The sequence below is a fragment of the Neofelis nebulosa genome, chromosome 7 (genome assembly GCF_028018385.1).
Source record: "Neofelis nebulosa isolate mNeoNeb1 chromosome 7, mNeoNeb1.pri, whole genome shotgun sequence".
Lineage (NCBI taxonomy): Eukaryota > Metazoa > Chordata > Mammalia > Carnivora > Felidae > Neofelis > Neofelis nebulosa.
In genome coordinates this window covers 115,696,001-115,715,561 of record NC_080788.1, presented here as the reverse complement: position 1 = coordinate 115,715,561, position 19,561 = coordinate 115,696,001, and the positions used below count along the sequence as shown (strand labels likewise).

Below are 19,561 nucleotides of genomic sequence, written 5' to 3'. Positions count from 1 at the left end.
CGTAACACATCCGTGTTCTCAGACACACTAAGTGTCTTCTTGGGAACCCAGGGCCACACTTTTGGGGTGGGCCCCAGGCAGAGTTTGGTGGGAAGGCTGCAGGCTGGGGACACAGAGTGGTGGATCCACCGGGAGGTTCAGGGGAGCTACCCTTTCTCCTCCTTTACCATTGATTGTGCACTTTTCTAAGTGACAGGCACTTTCTAAGTGTTTTCTAGTGAATCCTCCTGACTTAAAGCATGCCGTCACTGTCTCTCTTTTACTGTTCAGGAAACTAGAGTTTAGGGAGGGTAGTCTGAAGGTCACGCAGCTTGAAGAGAGTAGATCTAAGCACTGAATCCAGATCTGGTATATCTCGAAGGCATGTTCTCGGTCACCAAGTTACCTCCGCCATTTCCTATGTAAGCCTGAGTTGCGTGATGGGTGCTGCTTGTTGGTGGAACTGTCTTATTTGGGAGGTGCTCAGACGCCCCTTCAAGGCATCATCAGTGGGGCCCGGGATGCAAGACTGAGGGTTTTAGCGAAGCGCAGTCCCGGAGGCCTCAGAAGCAGGGTTTTGTGTGGGAGACGTGAGCAAACACAGGTGCATTTCTGTCTCCCAGGGCTCTGAGCCTGGCTTCCCCAGGAAATGGGGCTGGCTGCTTTCAACAGCATTTTCCTCTTGCAAAAGCAGTGTCTTTTTTCAAAACCAGCCTCTTCCTCTCATCCCCAACCCCTCTCCACAACTGGGTGATAAACAGTGAGATTTCACAGGCCCCAGCTGTGCTGGTGATTCCCGCCAGGACTCTGGCCGCATTAGGACTGAAACTGTCCCCTGCTTGGGGGGGTGGGAGGGGTGTGGATCCACTTACCCTCCGGTCTGTAGAAAACTCCAGGCAGTGGCAGAGTGTGGGCCTGGAAGGGAGATGAGAGCAAGGCGCTGTGGAAATCCAAGATGGTGGTAAATGAAGAAAGACTCCCCTCCCCGCCCCCCCCCCCTCCCCCACTAACTACACAGTGTGGTGACATCCGGGCAGTAGTATATGGACAGGTGCAGCTGGGGGAGAATATGGAACCACAAAATAAATTATCTTCAAGATAAAAAATTTCTCTAACACTCTAATTTTTTTTTTTTTTTTTAACGTTTATTTATTTTTGAGACAGAGAGAGACAGAGCATGAACGGGGGAGGGGCAGAGAGAGAGGGAGACACAGAATTCGAAGCAGGCTCCAGGCTCTGAGCTGTCAGCCCAGAGCCTGACGCGGGGCTCAAACTCACAGACCGTGAGATCATGACCTGAGCTGAAGTCGGATGCTTAACCGACTGAGCCACCCAGGCGCCCCATAACACTCTAATATTTTTTACAACAACCAAAATAGTCTTAACAAAATGAAGATAAAGATAAAGGCTAAGTGCCTCTCATTTCCTGCCAGGTTGTAGCACCAACACAAAGGAAGGGCACCCAGTAAATATTCCTTCTTGCCCTTTCCTCTGAGCTGTCGTCTCACATTTCCGAAGGGTCCCTGAGGGCACTGTGTGGCCCCCTGCTCTGATACCATCCGGCATCACCCACAGGCGCAGTGGGATCATCTAGGCCCCCTCACTTCACATCAGCTTCTCACTCCTCCTTCCCCAGTTGCCCAATTTCCCACTAGAATGTCCGTTGCACAGGGCAGGGGTTTTTGCTCTTTTGGTCACTGCTGTATCCCTGACTCTGTGCCTGGGACTCTGGGGAGAGCATTGAGTCCACACCTTCAGGAGCTCCCATTCTGGCAGGTGGCCAGTCAAGGAACATGCAGTGGGATATGGGCAATGATGGAGTGGGTGTAGGGTGCTTTGGGCTCTGTGCCCCAACCCAGATGTGGCAGTTGGCTGTCAGGAAGGCTTCCCGGAGGAGGTGATATCTTAGCCTGATCTTGGGAGATGAGCATGAGCTAGCCAAGCGCGACCTAGAGGATATTCCAGGCTGAGGATTCGTCTACGCCCCCTGCCCACCCTTAGCCTATGTGCCAACCTTCGCAAAGCTTTTGGAGAGCACATACACGCCTCTTCTCTCTCACGGGAGCAGACTGGCCTACAGAGTGGAGGTGTGTTTGCAGGGACAGAGAAGTATCCCATGTTGGTAAATTCCTAGTGAGGCATGGTTTAAAGGTAAGGTCAGAACTGGGGGTGTCATAATACTGCCTCTTCTCCCCACCTACGTGAACGGTTATCCCTTCTTCCTGCTCACAGGCTCTGTAATTCTTCCTTATAAACCTAAGCAACCATTTCTTTTTCCCTGATGGTCACCGGTGTGGCGATCTTCCCTTCTGCCAGTTCATTGCCACTTAACTGTTCCTCCGGGGCAAGAGGAAGTGGTGGGGGAGGGGGGGTCATGAGTCTGGTGACCTTGCTGAGGAGGGTAGTTCTGGGGCGGCCGCTGCTGCTGAGTAACACACTGCTCACTGTTGCAACTTCGCAGGGCAGGTGGGAAGAATGCTGACTGGCCCTGCTGTGGGGGGCTGGACGTTGGCTCTTGAGCCCCCATGTAGTTGAGTGCCGTTTGGTTGATGCATAGAAGTGTGGAGTTGCCAAGAAGTGGATTGGATCTGAAGCAAGAGAGTTCGTCTCTCTGTTTCCCGTGGAATGTGGCAGCTGGGGAGAGACCCCTGCCCAGATTTTAGGTGGGCGTGGGAAATTGAAGCACGCGCTTTTTTTTTTTTTCTCTGCTTGTTGAGTCACCCTGTTCCTTGTTTGAGCCACAAGGTGGTGCTGTTGGCACAGGACTGCTTGGTTGCTACAGAAGAGGCTTCAGTGTTGCTGCTCTGCCCCACCGGCTAGAAAATTACAATATAGACGGTCTTTCATTTTCTCTCCTTAGATTCCCTTCCTGGAATTCTTCCTCATGCTCTTGCAGCTTGAGGTGGCTCTACATCCCTACCCCAAACATACACACACGCGGGCATCAGGATGCTCACCGTTTTCTCCTTTATCCTGATCCCAGGCCTCTGAACTCTGATCCCAACAAGACTTACTAAGTCTTTCCCTTGTCCCTGCCAAGTGGACAAGGATTTAACGAACTGTTTTGCCCTAATTAATTAGTGAGGCTTAATGTGTTACCTCTGGGGTAATCTGCCTTATAACTGTGAAGATCGAAACTAAGCCTTATACCCCAAGAGGTAAGTTGCTGGCCCTTCTGCTGTGGACGGGGTGGTGTTTTTGGAAGAAGGTTGGTTGGGGAGGCGTTAAAGGACGTGTTGCTTTGTCCATCCCACTGGTGCCAACACAGCAGCTGGAAAGGGCATGAGGCAGGTGGGTCCTGGGGACCCCCGGAGGCCCCTGTGAGGGCTTCAGAGACCATGGGGCCTGTGGGGAGCCTGACGGCCTGCTCGTCTTTCCTTTGCCCAGACATTCACGGCATGGTGCAACTCCCACCTTCGCAAGGCGGGGACGCAGATCGAGAACATCGAGGAGGACTTCCGGGACGGACTAAAGCTCATGCTGCTGCTGGAGGTCATCTCAGGTGAGGTGGGCCGCCCTGGCTGAGACGGAGTGCTGCCTGCTGGGCTCGGCCGCTTTGGGAGCATTGTCTGCCACCTGCTTCTGCCCTGCCTTTGGTCGTGGTGAGCTGTGGGTCTCTTGCAAGAAGTCAGGGGCGACCTGTGTGAATTAAGATGAGGAGACCGGGTTTGCTTCCGGCTCTGCTGCGGCCAGCCGTCCATGTGTCCTTGGACATGTCACTGCCTTTCTGCCTTAGCACCCTCATTTGCAAAACGAAGGAGTATGGAGGGTGGTCTCGGAGGTCCCTTCCCCTCCAGAGTGCTTGGACTTTGGGGTCATTATGTAACCATCTCTAAACCTCAGCTCCACTAGAACTCATCTGCCTATATCCAGATGATCCCACTCGCTTATCTGGCCCCCCGTGTAGAATTTGGATGTCCAGAAATCTGGAGGGGCAGCTCCCTTTGAATGCACATTTCCACTTTCTTATGAATACCTTTCCTCCACCCATGCCTTAGGGGTTGGTGGTTCTAACATTCTCACCTTGGTTCATACACTGGGTAATCATAGCTACTCTCTTCACTTTACCTTCTACCTTGACCCTAGTGAGTCCCAGACCTGGTCTCAGTCCAGCCTTTTCTCTCAAACCCCATCTCCACCCACATGCCCCCCAGGATCCCCTCAGTGTGTCCCAAACTGCGCTGACCAGCCCTGGCCCCGGCAGACCTCTTTCCTCTCATCATCTCCATCTTGTCCTTCTTCTTCTTTTTTTTTTTTTTGTAATGTTTATTTATTTCTGAGACAGAGAGAGACAGAGCATGAGAGGGGGAGGGGCAGAGAGAGAGGGAGACCCAGAATCGGAAGCAGGCTCCGGGTTCCAAGCTGTCAGCACAGAGCCTGACGCGGGGCTCGAACTCACAAACTGTGAGATCATGACCTGAGCCGAAGTCGGTCACTCAACCGACTGAGCCACCCAGGCGCCCCTCCATCTTGTCCTTCTGAACCTTATGTAGGAATCAAAGACCCATCTTCCTCTGTCTCCAACTGGGCATTCGAGTTCTGTCCGTTCTGTTATCCTTTCTTTTTTTTTTTTTTTTTAAATGTTTATTCATTTTTGAGAGAGAAAGAGCGGGGCAGGGGCAGAGAGTGAGGAGAACAGAGGATCCAAAGTGGGCTCCGTGCTGACAGGAGCAAGCCCAGTGTGGGGCTTGAACTCACGAATCGTGAGATCATGACCTGAGCTGAAGTCGGACGGTCAGCTGAGCCACCCAGGCGCCCCTTTCTGTTATCCTTTTAACCTCTGCTACCGTGGTATCAGTGTGGCCCTGGGTCAGCTCTCACCTAGGTGGTCCACAGAGGCCTGCAACCCCCACCTGGCTCCTTCCCTGCTGCTGCAGTCTATCACCCACAGTGCAGCCAGAGGGACCATCTGACGGCCCAAATATGGTCTCCCTGTTCCCTGCTCAGAGCCCTTCAGTGCCTCTCCAGGGCTCGAAGCCTGCGGCCCGCATTCCTTAGCATAGCTTGAAGGATCCTTTGTGAGCTGGCACCTGTTTTGTTTTCAACTAACTTCCCAAAAAGGTATCAGACCTCAGACCCTCTGCCACCCCAAGAGACATGCAGTCCTCACCAATGACATGCTTTCTGGAAACCCTCTGGGCTTTTGCATAAGCTCCAACTGACCTTTCCCCCCCAATACTTCTAAATAACCCCTTGCAGGTGAAATCTGTGCTTTGGGGGGTGGGGTGGGGAATTGTGTGTGTGTGTGTGTGTGTGTGTGTGTGTGTGTGTGTGTGGTAAAATCTGCATAACATAAAATTTACCATTTTGAACATTTTTAAAGTATTTATTTTGAGAGAGACAGAGACAGCATGAATGGGGGAGGGGTAGAGAGAACGGGAGAGAGAGAGGGGGAGAGAGAGAGAATCCCAAGCAGGCTCTGCACCATCAGCATGGAGCCTGACGTGGGTCTCGAACTCACGAAACTGTGAGATCATGACCTGAGCTGAAAGCTTAACCAACTGAGCCACCCATGCCCCCAACATTTTGAACATTTTTAATTGTACCCAGAAGTAGTCAGTACGTTCCCAGTGTTGTGCTGCCATCACCACCATCCATCTCTAGACTTTTCCATCATCCCATGCAGAGACTCCAAGCCCATTAAACACTAACTCCCCCATCCCTTCTCCCTCGAGCCCCTGGAAGCCACCATTCTTGCAGTCTCGGTGTGTTTGCCTTTTCTCAGCACCTCATAACAGTGGAATCATACAGGACACGTGTCCTTTTGTGGCTGTCTTATTTCATCGTGACGTCTTCTGCGCTCATCCGTGTTGTACCATGTGTCGGAATCTCCTTCCTTTGGCAGGCTAATATCCCACTGTATGTACGTGCCACGTTTTGTTTATCCACTCATCTGATGGGACATTTGGACGGACGGCTTCCACCTTGTGGCTATCGTGAAAGATGCTGCTGTGAACATGAGTGGATGATGTCTGTTCCAGTCCCTGCTTTCAATTCTTTGGGGGTATAAACCTAGAAGTAGAAATGCTGGATCATATGGTAATTCTATGTTTAACTTTTTGTAGGAACTGCCATACTGTTTTCCTTTAACTGCCTTTTAGAGCATCCTTCCCTGCCTCCTCTTCCAGCATTTCTTCGTTTAAACAAACCTGGTGTTGTTCTTTTTCATTCTTTAAAACTCGGCTCGGGGTTTCCCTCCAGGAAGGCTTTCACCATGTGAGTGGCTGCCCTCCTCTGGGCTCCTGTCACACCCCATTAATTCCTCTGTTGTGTTAGTTTCCCCGTGGCATGATCATTTTTGGCTCACTTGGTTTTTTTCCCCCCCTTCTACCCTGAGCTGTTTGGGGACAGGGATGGTCTCATCTCTGTGTCTCAAGCGCTTCAGATTGTACTCGGCATGTAGGTGATGCTTGGCAAATAGTAGAGTGACCGGATGCCCTGAACTGGGCTTTTCTGCATAGCCGCCAGTGTGTCCCCACTGAATGGGACCGGTGTGCGTCCGTGAAGCGGGCTTGTCTCTTCCCATGCAGTGGGAGGAATGGAGTCACTGAGACGTTGCCTTTTCTTCCTTGAGTGTCTTGAGGTGGATAGAGTGACGGAAGGAAGGGGCTGCTGCCTGCAGAGGTTCTCTGAGAAGCGCCCCTGGGCCACCCACACCAGAGTCCACAGGACTGCTTGTCAGCCTGCAGATTCCCGGAACACGCCCCAAACTTCCTAAATCAGAAACGTAGGAGGCAGGTGAAGGCTGGGTGTCTGAAGTTCGAGAACTGCTGGCCTGACCGCCTCCGCCGTCCTGTTCCAGCCGGTGTGCACAGCCGTCAGCTGGCTGGGGAGCCCGGGCTTGGTGGGACCTAACGGCTGGGTCTTTAGCAGGAGGGCCTTCGGGGCGGGGGGCGGGATGGGGTGCCGCTTCCATCCATCCTGTGGGAAGATATGGCGTGTCATCCGCCCGGGAGGACGGCGGGGTACCTTGCTGGAGAGGCTGAGCAGCGGCCGCGAGTGGAAAGTCCTGATTTAATCACAAAAGCCCAGCTGTGCTACCCTGGGAACTGCCTCATCCCATCTGTAGCAGGAAGTCTGTTCCCTAGAAGCTGGGGGGCTGGGAGGCCCCCTGCAGAAGCGCTGCTCTGACCTTGTGGCCGCCCAGCCCCTTGAGCTCTCTCAGCCAGGCGGCTCACGTGCTTGGTGTGGCACAGAGGGGTGTGCAGCTGGCTGTGCTGGAGACCGTGGCAGGTGCAGGCGTACTGAGTCTGGGGCTCTAGGATTGTACTTCTCAGCCCTTTGGTGCCCCTGGCCTCTTAGAGACTTTACTGCTCTGTGCCCTTCCCCCAGTATGGGCGCGCTTGTTAGGCATATGGATTTTTCAAATAGTTTCGAGAAGGCCCCAAGTGCCTCTGTTCTGAGCCGAAAGTGCTCTTAGTGGGTTGTTGGGGGCACCATCCTCTCCCCACAGCTTCTGAGCCTGACACCTGAGTTGGAGGAGGGGGTGGAGTGAGGGTGGGGGGGTTGACTTGGAGCCAAGCCAACGATGTCCCTGCGGGAGGCAGCGGTTTCAAGTGAGAGAGGGAGGCTGTGGGCAGCTCTATTCAAACGCCAGGAACTTTTCCAGAATATTCGAGAGTGCCGACACACCTTCCCAGGCCAAACGTTCCAGACTAGAAGGGATTCAGGGCCTTTGTATGTGCTGTTCCTTTTCTGCCTTGAACATCACTCCCTGCTGTCCTGGCCTGGCTGCCCTCCCACTCACAGGCCTTCCCTGACTTCCCTAAGCCCTTTGTCCTCCTCCTGTGCTCCTCTGCATCCTTTTGTTAAGTATTTATCCTTCTTGGTGTTTGCTCATTTGCATATACTTGTGTGTTTCTCTGTTGAATCTCCTCCTGGTCCGTAAGTGCACAAAGGCAGGAAACGGTTTCATTCACCCCTCTATTCCTAGCACCTAGCCAAGTCCCTGATTGGGTGGGGGGGGGCTTACTACAGATCTGCTGGGTGGAGGCAAGCAGTTCAGGTCTGAGAAGTGGCAGAAAAGAGGCAGGGTCGGCTCTCTCTGTTGTTCCCTGCCAGCGTGGCCCTCGCTCGCAGCCAGGCGAGGGGGTCGTGAGAGCAGCAGCCTGGGTCCCCGGAAACAGCATCTCACCCTTCCTGCCCTCCCTCTTGGTCTGTATTCAGGGGAGCGCTTGGCCAAGCCGGAGAGAGGCAAAATGAGAGTGCACAAGATCTCCAACGTCAACAAGGCCCTGGATTTCATCGCCAGCAAGGGAGTCAAGCTCGTGTCCATTGGAGCCGAAGGTGAGTGAGGCCTGCTGGTGGGCTGGCTCCTCTGAGGAGCCTGAGTTTCTGCTCTCTGCTCTCCTGACCTTTTCTGCCCTGACTCCCGGGGTCCCGCATCACTGGGGGCATTTGGAAGTGAGGCTGCCGGCACCTCCATCTGGTCGACCTGTGGATTCTGCATGTAACAAGTACGCTTTCCATCCAGTCTCTGTGCCCCCCACCCCCGGGTCTGCCTCCTGGAAAGCCAAGGGCCAGCTCCCTGGTCCTCACCCCAGTGCCAGCCCCTCCTCCACACTCCCAGCCTATTGCTGGTGCCATGGGGTCCTGTGTGAGCAGAATGCTACTTCCCTCACCCGAAGGCCTGCCTGCACTTTGCTGCCCAGGGTGGGGAATCCTATTGCCTGGAGAGTGTCAGACACGGACTGGGTTGGACAGCGAGGGCTGCTCCGAGGCCCCACAGAGTCCCGGGAAGACTGATGTCCAGAAGCCTTCCGGGACATTCAGGGACATTCCGAATAGCATTCCTCTGCCTATTAGCTTCTTGACTCTTTTTTTTCTTCACTTGAGAAAAAAAAAACAAAAAAAACAACTTTAAAGCTCAGTATAAATTGTTATTGGCTTGTTCTTAATGGTTTAGAAGAGGCAGTGCAGTTTCTTGTGTGCCCTGGGGCGGCTCTGAAGGATTTGGGGAGGGTGGAGGTGATTAGAATAGGACACCCTAACTAGGTCGTGTCAGGACTGTGTCCCAAGGACTCAGCCGGGACTCAGCGGGCAGCTGCCGTGCAGCACCAGAAATCTAGAGATGGAAAGAGTCTCCGTCCATTCATTCACGATTGAAGGTGTGTGCACGGCTGCGATCGCTGAGCACATACGCTGGGGAGGGGGTGTGCCAAAGCCCCGTGTACCAGTGATCTCATTTAACCCTCACAGCGGCCCTCTCTGGTGGCCCCAGTTATCCTCACTTGATGAGAAGGAAATGGATGCCCTGACGAGATGAAATAACTTACTTAAGGTCCCAAGGGCAGTAAATGGCAAAACCAGAACTCAGACCCGGTCCGCATGACCCCAGAGAGATGCCCCTGGAGAGCGGCCTTTTCTTAAAGAGGGCGGGGGACTTGCTCCAGTAAATCACAGGAGCAGATCTCTCTTCTGGTTGATGAATTTAAAGCCCCTGGCGCCCTTCTTTTCTAGAAATTGAGGGATTGAATATTGCTATATCAAACACAAATGTTAGCACGGTGTTGGCAAAGTGTAGTCCATGATGTCAAATGCGGCTGACACGGGTTTTTGTAAATACTGGAACGCAGCCACACCTGTCTGTTTGCATATTATCTGTGTCTGCTTTCCCGCTACAATTGGCAGAATGGTTGCGACAGAGACCATATGGCCTGCAAAGCTGAAACTATTTCCTGTCAGGCCTTTTACAGAAAAATGTTGCCATCCCCTGCCTTACTGGGGACTCAAGCTAATGCTTGAGCGGTCATGGGTAGGGCCTCGTGTGGCCCGGCACACCTTCAGCTGTGGAGCAAAGACTGCATCTTCCACATCCGTGTGGCGCCGGCTCCTCACAGCGTGATGCACATAGTAGGTACTCAGTAAATGTTCGAAGGACTTGCACACGGCAGGGTACTTGGTTTTCTGAGTGGGGACGTATTCTCTGCTTTTTAACAAGAAGAAAAGAAAAGAGTAGGTTGGTCTGTTAGGGAGGAATAAAGACGTGGCAGAAAAAGTTTCAACCAAGCAGGGCTGGGAAACCAAAGAAAATGGCACTCAGCTGGTCTGGAGCAAGCACACATGTCCCCTGGGGCCGGGAAGTGAAGGATGGAGAAGGTGGGTCAGGGATGACCGTAGGGATGGGTGGGGATTGTGGAGAACTGGGAGAGCATGTCCTTCTAAGCGGGGCACCTGCCATGCATCTCTAATCGTTTGTTGCTCTCTGGGAATGTGGGTTCCAGCATCGCCACATCTTTCAATGTTTTAAAAGAAGCCAGAAATCCAGATTTTTAGAAAGAAAAATTTAACAGCTATCTAACAACAAAAAAAAAAATGTATTTTTTTTAAACTCTGAGGTCCAAAGGGGAGGAGGGAAAGGGCAGATGGGAGGGAATAGCGCTTGGTTCTGGCTCTTTGCCTGGTTGGACAGGATGCTTTGCATGGGATATCCCCTTTGACCTGAGGGCAGGCCTGTAGGGTGGGTATCACTGGCCACATTTTACAGTCAAGGCAACAGAAGCTTACAAACGTTGCTAGGGTTTTGAACCCAGGGATTCGGGCTCCAGAGCTGAGGTCTGAACTTCTTCCTGTCACTCCGGACACCCTTGGAGTCCCATGCGGGGGCCAAGGATAGGACTGTCCCATCGGCGACCAAATGGCGGGTCAGGTTGGCTGTGCTCCCCCCAGCAGGGGGTGGAGAGCAAAGACAGACACTGGCTCAAACTCCACCCAGCACCTCTGGCCTTCCCAGAAGTCTGTTAACAAAGCTGGCCACAGTTACCAATTTTTTTCACATGGGCTCACTCCTCTAAAGATTTTTATTATTATTTTTTAAAGTTTATTTATTTGAGAGAGAGCACACCCGAGCAGGGGAGGGGCAGAGAGAGGGAGAGAGAGAATTTCAAGTAGGCTCCATGCCATCAGCCATCTGGAACAAGATGCTGGGCTCGAACCTGTGAACCATGAGATCATGACCCAGGCTGGAAGTTGGACACTTAACTGACTGAGCCACCCAGGTGCCCCTCCTCTAAAGATTTTTAAAGGGTCCTTTAAAATGAGATCATCCTTACCTTCTCTCTGCCTGCAGGAGTCAGGGCTTCAGGCTGAGCCTTCCGCTTTGAAATCCTCTCTCCCGTTGCATGGTGAGCACTGAGATCATGCTGTGATGGCTGCCCTGTGGTGCCAGGACACTGGACGAGGCCACACGTGGGCTTTGTTTATTTTAATGAAATGAAGTTTACCGCTGTAAACTATATAACAAAACGCGGTGGAGGGGATCACCCGGAATGAGCTCTCCTGGGGGCTGGGCTGGGGTGGGGGGAGGTGTTGCTGGTTGCCCTGAGGAGCCATTCTGGGCCGAGGGGAGCAGGCCTGGCGTGGGCAAGACCTTTAAAGAACTATCATGTGGTGCAAGGACTAGACTCTGGCTGAGCCCTGAAGGGCAGAACCAGGCCCGGGAGCCCCCCTGGGCAGGCTGATTCTGCATAATGGGCAGAACCCACGGGAATGGAATGGGTGCTCTCCGGCGGGGGGGGGCATATGGCCCCTGTCCCTGAAGGTGTTCAGATGGAGGCCGAAGGCAGGGAACTTCCGTACATCCCGGAAGGATTAGGATAGGTCCTCACGGTTTCCTTTACCAGACTTGGTTTAGTGTCCAGACTTCATAGAGTTGAGGCTTGTCCTAGGTGAGTGGTTGGGATTTAAGCAGGTGAGAAGATCCGGAAGGATTTATGTTAAGATCTTTGGGCAGGGAAAGCTTGATGGCTTTGGGGGCCAAGAGCCTGGTGGTGCTCTTGATGATCTCTCACGTGTCCTCAGGGTGGAGGGGGTAGTGGGTGCAGTAACTAAAGCATCGGTCTGGGAGGTGGTGACATCCAGGTCTAGTTTCTGTGAGGTGGAACGTCTTCATTCTGCCCTCTGAATCGTGTGCAGGCGACCGCATCCCTGGAGTGGGGGCAGGGGGTAAATGCAGGATGCGAGCAGCTCCTTGGCTGGCCGTAGACCAGAAATTCAGAAACATGCCGCTTCTTCCCACACCCGTGGCACACACTGTGGTCTGTCATTGTGGTTTTGTCCACAGGGCCCAGTGGTGGCCTTGGGACCCTCCTTTTGGACCCAGCATGCGTGGTAGCCCCCTGCCGGTGAGAGGTGGGGGGTGGAGCAGGGGTGTCCCTGCTCCAAACATAACAGATGCCTGGGAAAAGGGTTTGTTCTGGCGGTCCTCTGGGGAGGGCTGTTCTCTGGGGGTGGGACAGGGAGCCAGTGGGCCCTGAGGCTGGGGTGGTGCATGGGGTGGTAACACCCCCCCCCCCCCCCCCTTTGCCTGTACTTGGCTCTCCTCTTTCCCGGAGGATCTGGTATGAGAATTCAGGGAGCAAAACTCCCTGGGGGTTTCTAGGGGAAGGAGGGAGAGAGGAGTAAGCAGGCAAAACCCAAGAAAGAAGGCACTCTGTCTCCCTGAGCTTGTCTCCCTTAGTGCTGGGAGGGTGCTGAGCTCCGGGCCAGCAGGAGGCACGGGTGTTTGGCCTTCACGGTTGGGGCAGAGGTGGGAACCCATGTAGCGGCCTGTCTTCCGATGGGAAGGTCACGTGGCCCTGTTACCACCGGAGCCTCTTCTAGGCTTTAAAAAAATGCCCCCTGTATTTGCAACACCGTCCCTGAAATTTCATACTTGCTTTTTCCACTTTCCATATTACAAAGATTTCTCCAAGTCATTAAAAAGTCGTGAATGTAGTATTTAGTGGCTGTGTTAATTGTTGAGCCCAGCTGTGCTCTGTCCCAGACCTGGGTCCTGCCCTGGAAGAGCTTGAGTGGGTTATGTTCTCCCAGCCCCAGGCCTGGGTGACCGCCACCCATTCACCCACATGTGTGTAATGACTTCCAGTATTCATTCATTCATTCACTCATTCATTCATTCAGCAAATGTTGATGGAGGGCTTTCTCTGTGCCAGGCACCATGCTGGGCTCTAAGCAGCGATGCAAAACAGAAAGATTATTCCCCCCTTGGAGCTTATGTTCTGGAAGGGGAATAGAGAAAATACACACATACATGCGTCAGAAGGAGAAAAACCAAGCAGGGAGTAAGGTGGGAGGTTTCTAGGAGAAGATGCAGTGGAGATGGGAGGGAGGTGAGGGACAAGTCACATGGGGGCCATGTGACTGGAGGAGATGGGGGGACCGTGAGGGCCTCACTGGCCACTGGCTTTGACTCCGAGTAAGGTGGGAAGCTATGGAGGTTCTGAGCATGGGGGTGCCAGGGGCTGGGGATTTACTCAGTCACACCTCGAACTTGGTATATTCTTGAAGTTTCCAACTTGGGGCCATGATAAATGACCCTATGACAAACTCCTTTATGCAGTAACCTTACTCTGCATTTCAGATCATTGGCTAGGGACAGATTCCTAAAGGTGGATTTCACCGTGAAAAAGTCGAACAACTTCAAGGTGCTTGATCCTGTTGCCAAATTATTTCCCAGAAAGTGTTTTTTTCAACCAGTTTATACTTCTAGCCACAGTGTGGTAGCCTTGTTACCATCATGGTGTGTGTTCCTTGTTTTTTAACTTTGCTAATTTAGTAGCTGGGAAAATGTTATCTTCTTTAATTACAGGGAGAAGGAACATGGTTATAAATTGGTTATATTTCATATTTTGTGAAGTATTTATTCATGTTTTTTGCCTATTGTGAATTTAGATTTTTTTCCTTATCAATTTATATAAACTTTTATTTTTTTAATTAAAAAAAATTTTAAATTTATTTGTAATGTTTTATTTATCTTTGAGATACCGCAAGCAGGGGATGGGCAGAGAGAGAGGGAGACAGAGGCTCCAAAGTGGGTTCCGTGCTGTCAGCACAGAGCCCGATGTGGGGCTCGAACTCACAAACTGGGAGATCATGACCTGAGCCAAAGTCGGACGTTAAACCTACTGAGCCACCCAGGTGCTCTCCCTGTATAAACTCTTTAAACGTTACAGATACGAAACCATCGGAAGTCACTAGTGAAAAGGCATTTTTAAAAAACCAAATCTTTATGAACGGACTCCTGACTGATTAACTGCCTCTACTTCCCCCCCCCCCCCCCCCCCCCAGCATGCTCTGCAAAGAGCTGGCTGGCTCTCTTACCTGTTAAAGAAGATGGTCATATGCTACTCAGTTGTCTGTCTCTAACCCAGGTCCTCCGACTCAGGTCTGTGTCCCGCGGGTATCTGGGGCTCTGGGAAGGGCATTTAAAGCCGTTGTTAGCAGGAAGGGTTACATCCTGTCCCCTGTCCGACGTGGACACTGTTCCTTCTAGACCCCACCCCCCATGCAGGCTCCACAGAGTTACCCCCCACCTCCCGCCCCCCGCCAGGGAGCAGCAACACTGCTCTGTACCTTCTTGGTCACATGGCAGCATGCAGTTTTGCCCTCACTTTGGAGGGGATAAGATGTTAGAATCTTAGAATGTCATCTCCTTAATGGAATCTACTCTTGTTTAAGGGGTTTGTGGGAAGCAGACCCTAGTGGACATGGGCTCAGGATATCGGGAGTTCCTGGAACTTACTCCTTCTCATGGTTCTGGTAGGTTTGTCCTACAGTTAGCTTTTCAGGTTGGAAAAAAAAAAAATAGATATTCTTTGGATGTCAGACTCTTAGCTGAGAGTACCTTGCCATGGGGCCGGGTTACTGTCTCCTGGTCTGGAAGCAGGTGAGGGTTAGGGATCTATGTTTGTTGGGTTGATTACCTTCTGATGTGGACACTGGCTTTTTGGGTGTGGGTGGCTATTTTGAGAGCTGTGATTGCCCAGACTTCCCTGACTCACAGAATTGCCAGAACATTTGCGATGATTTAGAAACATCTCCCTTTTCTCTGTCAGGCTGGTGAAGACACCGTGTCCCTTCTCTCTTGCCTTCCCAAATGTACCCCATTGGAATTGATCACACCTGCCTTGTGCTCAGGGTCACCTCCAAATAGATTTCTCTCCTGTCACCTGTGGTACCTGGTTGTACTTTAAAAACCCATACCCACTTTTCCCTAGAAGTGGAGCTGTGTGGTCCTTGATTTACTACATGGTACACCCATGGATGTGGGCACTCCGGGAATTTTAACTCTGTCCCTGCCAAGAGCCATCGTAACATGTCCTGATGCCATTTCTGTAGAAATCGTGGATGGGAACGTGAAAATGACCCTGGGCATGATCTGGACCATCATCCTCCGCTTCGCCATCCAGGACATCTCTGTGGAAGGTGGGTCTTCTGCTCTGTTCCATTAGTCCCTGAGCCCCCTCCACTCCCCTGCCCTTGCCATCACATCTTCTTTCCTGGACTCAGCCTGGAGAACTCCCTGACCCCTGGCAATGGGGGCTTAATCATGGGCCACATCTTGGGCTTCTGACCCTTTGCTGTTATCTGCCCTCCCTCCTAGTCTGTAGAGAAATAAGAACTGATTGGGGTTCTGGTTTCCACTGGTATGTTGGCCCCTGGGGAATCCCCCTGACGCTAAGCCTGCCTGAGGTTGCTCTGGGGAACTGGAAGTCCCACCTGGTTTGTGGGCTGTTAAATCCAAAAAGGTAGGGAGATAGCAGCGTGGAGGGAGTGTCTTGGGATTCTGAGTTGACCCCAGGTCCTCCACTTTGCTCCCACAGCACCCTCTGGTGGCCACTTCGCAGATCTTTAAGAAGCCACCATAGTTTGGGGCTGGGAACTCTGAACTTTTGGTTTTCCACACTCCAGCAGTTTCTGAGCTTTATATCTGACATGCGTGTATTCATTTTGTAATAAGTTATATTTGTGTATTGGAATTCATATTATGAAACCTATACCAAAACAAATTTCAAAAAGATGACACGGAGATAATATTTTTTAAATATTTTTTATTCATGGGGCGCCTGGCTGGCTCAGTCATTGGAACATGTGACTCTTATCCTGGGGTTGTGAGTTTGAGCCCCATATTGGGTGTAGAGATCACTAAAAAAAAATACACTTTAAAATTTATAATTTAAATTCATTTTATCAGCCAGGAATCTTTTTTTTTTTTAATTTTTATTTATTTTTGAGAGAGAGATCACAAGCAGGGGAAGAGTAGAGAGGGAGGGAGGGAGGGAGGGAGGGGGGGAGAGAGAGAGAGAGAGAGAGAGAGAGAATATCCCAAGAAGGCTCCACACTCACAGCACAGAGCCCGTTGTGGGGCTCAAACCCACGAACTGTGAGATCATGACCTGAGCCAAGACCACAAGTTGGATGCTTAACCAACTGAGCCACCCAGGTGCCTCTATGGCCCAGGAATCTTATAAAGATTTTTATTCAAAGTAATTTTTTTAATGAGAATAATGTGGATTAAATTGTTTGCTTATAGAAATCTTGGTTTGACACATGATGATACAGCCATGTGAAAGTCTAAGTTTGATTTATAGATACTTGGTATTTAGGGCTGAAGTGGCTAAAAATGTGTCCACAATAGTCACTTCGAACATGGTTCTTTTTAGTAATGATGGACATAAATCCATTTTCAAGTTGCCTTCTTGATAAGTTTGATTTTTTTAAAGTATTTATTTATTTTTGAGAGAGATAGAGACATAGCACGAGTAGGGGAGGGGCAGAGAGAGAGGAAGACACAGCATCTGAAGCAGGCTCCAGGCTCTGAGCTGTCAACAAAGACCCTGACACGGGGCTCAAACTCATAAACCATGAGACCATGCATGACCTGAGCGGAAGTCAGATGCTTTACTGACTGAGCCATCCAGGCGCCCTGATTAGTATAATTCTTTGGGGCTGACCTTGTCGGCTCTGGTTAAATTGTCGTTGTTTTAATCTTGTAATATAGCTGATGAAAAGCTGGAGCTGAGTAGAAGCATTAGCTTTGCTGATTTTTTAATTGTGTGCTTGAAATATTATCTTTGCAGGAGTCATTTAATGTCATTTTAAAGTCCATTTTGTGAATTGAAAGGAAAGGAGATCATTCATGAACCCTCTTTGCTGGGTGCTGTATCTGCAATTCACAGATGTGAACACGTGGGGGCAGTGTCGTTTGCAGCCCTTCTGTGTTGGGAGCTCCTGCGGTCCCCTCAGATACCTGCCTGCTTTATCTTACAGGCACCTGTCTGCTTCACACGTGCAGCAGTGGTGTCAATCCGTGCATTAAATACAAGGCGACTTTATGTTTTAGATGATCCTAATGCTTTTGCCCCGTATAGCTGTGTGTACTCTGCATGGCCTATGTACTATGTACCCCTGTCTGGAGATTCTGGGACTTCAGATTTCATAGACCAATCAAACATAGACCTGATACAGCTTGCTGATTGATTTTGTAATGCTCCCATGTCTTTGAATAACAGGGAATGATGGGGGAGACCTGAAAGTTTGAAAGGTCATTGTCTCAGTGTTTGAATGTGGAACGTGGCCAGCCCTGAAAAGCTGCCTAGTTTGCTTCTTTGTTTCTCAAATAGCTACTCAGACTTTGTCAAGGAAATAGACTTGATGGCCTGGAAGCAGCAGGGTTGCCATCTAGGGGGTCTTTGTACGGACCCTGGGGTCATGGTGGGGCCTCCCCATGAACCAACACCCCTCCCTCCACCAAGCCAGCCCGCTGACCTCTCTGTCCTTCATCTCCCTCCTCACAGAGACTTCCGCGAAGGAGGGGCTGCTCTTGTGGTGTCAGAGAAAGACCGCCCCTTACAAAAACGTCAACATCCAGAACTTCCACATAAGGTGAGTGGCCAGGGGCGGAGGGGCTCTTGCAGAGCATCAGCTGCTCCCCCAGGCCCCTTTGGCTGGGTTAGCCTCAGCTCCAGAACAGAGCAGGGGTCCTTGGGGAAGAATCTGCTATCTCAGGGTGTGCCGCAAACCCTTTGATGTGGCTGCTTGTACGCACTTTGGGTCGACGCCCCAGCTGCTGGAGAGCTCCCCAAGGAGCGTGTCCTGTAGGTTCCAGCCTAGGGCACTGGAACAGAGCAGGAGGGACAAAGACCTTGGCGGAGAGGATAGTTGGATATGACAGGTGTGGGAACGTTCCGCGCCCCACAGAATCTTGACCCCAGAGCCTGGGATTGTGGCCAGAAGGAGTGTGCCTTCCCATCCTGTCTTCTCACTCCTGCTCCGAAGCACTGTGGGTTCACCTCTGGTAAAAGAGAGGGGACCCCCACGTCCTTGTTTAGAGATTTACCCTTAGAGCCCGGCCCTACTCACCAGATTGCCCCCCACCCTTCTCTCTCCCTTGGGCAGCTGGAAGGATGGCCTCGGCTTCTGTGCCTTGATCCACCGACACCGGCCTGAGCTGATTGACTATGGGAAGCTGCGGAAGGTATGTGTGCTTCCCTGACTTCTTGGTGCCAGAGCCCTCTTGCTGGGTCCCTGCCAGGGGGTGGGGGTGAAGTGCAGGACTGGGCCCTTATTCTGAGGGTCCATGGCCATGGTAAGGGGGGCGGTTGGTCTCCTTAGACTAGTCCAGGAGATGGCCTGCAAGAGAAAGAGAAAAACACCTTCCCTGTGAGGGCCGCCGGGGTACCCTCTGTGCACAGCACGCATGTACTTGCTGACCCGGACAGCTCACAGAATGTCCGAACCCCTGCAGCCTTTTGCTGGGGTATTGGAACACTAATCAGCATCTCCCCCTTCTATTTTCTGGGTTTTGCAAAGTGGATATAATATTTTAAATTTAAGCTGTTTGCATATTCTTAGAGGCCTTTACCCCCGTCCGTGTCCAAGAGTTGCTGTTGGACGGTCCCCGCAGGTTCCCGTCACTGTTGACGTTTGGCTGGATGATTTTCTTTTTTTCTTTTTTTTAAACTCTATTTATTTTGAGAGAAAGAGAGAGAGCACGAGCAGGGGAAGGGCAGAGAAAGAGAGAGAGAGAGAGAGAGAATTCCTCTGCACTGACAGTGCAGAGCCTGACTCGGGACTTGAACCCACGAACCATGAGATCATGACCTGAGCCGAAACCAAGAGTTGGACGCTCAACCGACTGAGCCACCCAGGTGCCCCATGGGTGGGGGATTTTCTTTAGCTGCTTCTTGATTTCACTTAGGGTCTTGACACGAAGCTGGTGGATTTTCCTGAGCACACGTATGTGTTGTGGAGCAGACCAGGGCGTGGGAGCTGTGTTTCTAACCTCGAGGTGGTTCTGGTGTCTGGGCTGGCCAAGACCTTGGAGAGGCCTGTGTGGGACCCCTCTGACCTCACTCACCAGCTTCCCTCTCAGCCCATCCCAGCACCAAGAGGCCACCCCTGGAGCCCTCCCCACACCCCCAGTTGATGATCTAGACCTTGGGTTGGAATGTCACCTGTCCATGTGTGTGAATCTCTTGACAAGGCAGCTGCTAGGAATGGCTCTTCTTGTATTTCTCCACTTGACCTTGACACTTGGAGAGCACAGTGTTCCGTGAAGACCCCCATCTGGCCTGTGCCCCCAGAAGCAAGGCTGGATGTTGCCGGTACGGGAGCTGCTCTGGGAACTCCATGACGGTGTCAAGCCCTCTGTTTCCAGGGTGTCGGGGAGGAAAGGAGCAGACTCCCACCCCCTCCAGTTTCTCTAAGTCGGGCCAAAGCCTGAGGCTGGGGTCTTGGCCCACCTGCTGAAGGAGAGAAAGCCTCCCCGCTCCTGCACGTGGCTTTGGACAGCTACCCTCTT

At 51.7% G+C, this 19,561-nt stretch overlaps 1 protein-coding gene across 3 annotated transcripts in view; it reads left to right on the top strand.

Moving 5' to 3' along the window:
- Positions 1-19,561, top strand: part of ACTN1 (actinin alpha 1) — a 100,580-nt gene that overhangs the window by 47,750 nt on the left and 33,269 nt on the right. For all 3 annotated transcript variants that reach the window (XM_058739448.1, XM_058739446.1, XM_058739447.1), the window contains exons 2-6: positions 3,367-3,481; positions 8,146-8,265; positions 15,097-15,183; positions 17,556-17,643; positions 18,157-18,235. In XM_058739448.1, coding sequence (XP_058595431.1) covers positions 3,367-3,481; positions 8,146-8,265; positions 15,097-15,183; positions 17,556-17,643; positions 18,157-18,235 — 489 coding nt within the window. The remainder of the gene's footprint in view (positions 1-3,366; positions 3,482-8,145; positions 8,266-15,096; positions 15,184-17,555; positions 17,644-18,156; positions 18,236-19,561) is intronic.